The sequence below is a fragment of the Sceloporus occidentalis genome, unplaced genomic scaffold (genome assembly GCF_023333645.1).
Source record: "Sceloporus occidentalis isolate IW3139 unplaced genomic scaffold, rSceOcc1.0.p SCAF_18, whole genome shotgun sequence".
In the NCBI taxonomy this organism is placed as follows: Eukaryota; Metazoa; Chordata; class Lepidosauria; order Squamata; family Phrynosomatidae; genus Sceloporus; species Sceloporus occidentalis.
In genome coordinates, this window is record NW_028316998.1 from 2,232,643 (window position 1) to 2,235,424 (window position 2,782).

At 36.0% G+C, this 2,782-nt stretch overlaps 1 protein-coding gene across 1 annotated transcript; it reads left to right on the forward strand.

Moving 5' to 3' along the window:
* Positions 1 to 750: 750 nt before the first annotated feature.
* Positions 751 to 1,362, forward strand: LOC149302545 (E3 ubiquitin-protein ligase rnf152-B). The gene has a single exon (XM_089482362.1). It carries the CDS (start codon positions 751 to 753, stop codon positions 1,360 to 1,362), a length of 612 nt encoding a protein of 203 aa, XP_089338488.1.
* The last annotated feature ends 1,420 nt before the right edge of the window (positions 1,363 to 2,782 follow it).

The following is a 2,782-nucleotide window of genomic DNA, read 5'->3' on the forward strand; positions in this document are numbered from 1 at the left end:
ACTAGATTATTTCAACTATTTTGTTCACAAAATAAAAGTCCTGTGTGTATTCCAGTTGATCAACATCCTACTATTTATAGATTTTTTGCACACAAAAATGTTTTGTTTTTTTTGTTTTTTTTTAACTTGCAAATCTAACCTATTATCGCAATCAATAGAAATCTGCTTTTTGTCTTTTCGATTTGTTCCTTGTTACTTTTTTTCCAGCTGTTTCAGTGAATTATTTTGTGTTTTGTTTTAGAACACATACTATACAACATGTTTAAGAAATCTTTTCCCTGTATATCTATTCAACCAGCTAATTAACGTAGAGAATATTTTGGCATGGTCAATGACCGTAAAAAAAAGTAGAGAGAGTTCAAGTCTTCGATTTTGAGGAATTTTTCATTTTTTAACGATCCGATATCTCAAAGAAATAGAGAATAAATGCCACAGGAAAACATCATTAAAATATTTTTTTTGTATAAATCTTAAACTGGGAATTATAAAGTTGGACTTTATAAGCACTTTCTCATTTTGATTATATTTTCTTTTTAGTTCTTAATGTAGATTTCGCTATGTTTCTGTATGAATGTGAAACTAACAGGTTTTTTTTCATTTTATTTTTTTTTATAGACCTTACCTGGATGTACATCTCAACTATTGAAATAATCCCATACCGCAAAAAGTTAGGTACTACAGCTTTCTACCACAGCCCTGATAATCTTATCTGAGTATCCAAACAGCCTTACAACTTTGATTGACCTGAGAATGGAGACACTTTCACAAGATTCTCTACTGGAATGTCAAATTTGTTTCAATTATTACAGCCCTCGAAGAAGGCCAAAACTGCTTGATTGTAAACATACATGCTGTTCCATCTGCCTGCAGCAAATGAGAGCTAGCCAAAAAGACCTTAGATGTCCTTGGTGCAGAGGCGTTACAAAATTGCCACCAGGATATTCTGTGTCTCAGCTTCCAGATGACCCTGATGTTGTTGCTGTGATTGCGATTCCTCACACTTCAGAAAATACACCAGTGTTCATTAAATTGCCTAGTAATGGGTGCTACATGTGGCCACTGCCTGTCAGCAAGGAAAGAGCATTGCTGCCAGGTGACATTGGATGTCGGCTTCTACCAGGAAATCAACAAAAGCCAGTCACTGTTGTGGCAATGCCAATGGAACAGCATCCATTGCAAAGTAGCCTTCAACAAGATATGTTGGAAGAAGAACACGAAAGAAGAGGGGTGGTTAAAAGCTCTACCTGGTCTGGAGTCTGCACTGTGATTCTGGTTGCATGTGTGTTGGTCTTCCTTCTTGGCATTGTTCTTCACAACATGTCTTGCATTTCAAAGCGCTTCACTGTGATTTCCTGCGGCTGAGTTGGACTCCAATCTTCTGTGCCATATTTGTTTTTTAGAAATAGGGCAAAGTAAAACGTAAACATAAGTCTTGTAAACTGGGGGGCAATCCAACCCAAACAAGGGTGGGGACCTGTTAACTTCCATATTAGGTGATAAGCCCTATGAGTGGGTTCTCCACACCAAGCAGTGTGGTTAGCGTTAATGAAGATTGCATGCACAGTCATCATTTCTACGCAAACAGGACTCGTGTCATAGTTTTGATGGGTAGGGCAGCAAGGACTTTATTCTTTGAGGATATGCTATGGCCATATAAACCAATTTCTGGACCAACTAAAGACTAGGTCTTTAGAAAGCCCAAAATGTTTATATGCCACCCTTAGTTTTAGATAAATTCAAAGAGAGGTCCTAGATCATTTCCAGACAGATGTTATAGATTTTGAATTGTTTATAAGCAAATAAAGATGGGGCTAAACAGACGTGTTAAAAATAATGGTTATCTGATACACACAGTGATATGTATCTGGCTACCTCTCAGGTGTTTTATTAATAATCCACATGGTTGCTGTATGCTGATGATCCGTTGTAAGTGGTACTCTGGGTGTTTTATTGCTCAGAAATAACCTCAGTGTATTTCTTTCTAAACGGCCTGTATTCAGGTGCCTATGAAATGGATGAGGTGGAATGTCTTGGACAATAAGGTTGATCCCAAGTTGTCATTTCATTTTTTTGTAGTCTATCAATGTTTAAATATACGTGAAGCATGTTTAACCACATCTGTTAACCTCTGATGGTTAAGTACCCATCTCATTGCAATAAAATGACTATGTTAATGTTACGATAAAGATTCTTTGTTGTGGATTTTAAAATAAAGAACATGGAAACACTTAGGTTGTTAGAGGTGGTATTTTCAGTAATTTGTCTAAATATAGAATTTATGGGTCCATGGCCATAATAATATATTTTGGACCAGTACAGCGTATATGACTTCACTTGTGTTACACAAAAATCATAGCCTTAAAATATACACATTTCTCAATTTTTACTTTAATAGATGTTCATTTTGCAGGAAATAATGTTAAATACTCTGGTATATGTCAGTGGGGATTAAAAAAATACATTTATTTACAAAGATATTTTTTCTGGTATATTGTAACAGTGATGATTTTCATCAGGGCCTCAGAAGGCTGATGAGACCAACTTTTAGGGGCACGTTTGAAGGTATATCTATTCAATTTGAGATGCCGTGCTTTCCATATGAGCTATGTGTCTATCTTTACATTTTTATGCATTGAATATGCATACCTTTCGTTAACATAGATAGCAGAGAACAGGGGCCAACACTAAGTGACCATGTATTGGGGTGATCTGGTACCTTTTTGTATAGTTTAGAAGGTGGAAACCCCATTGTATCGATTGTTTTAGCATTGACAGATTAAGG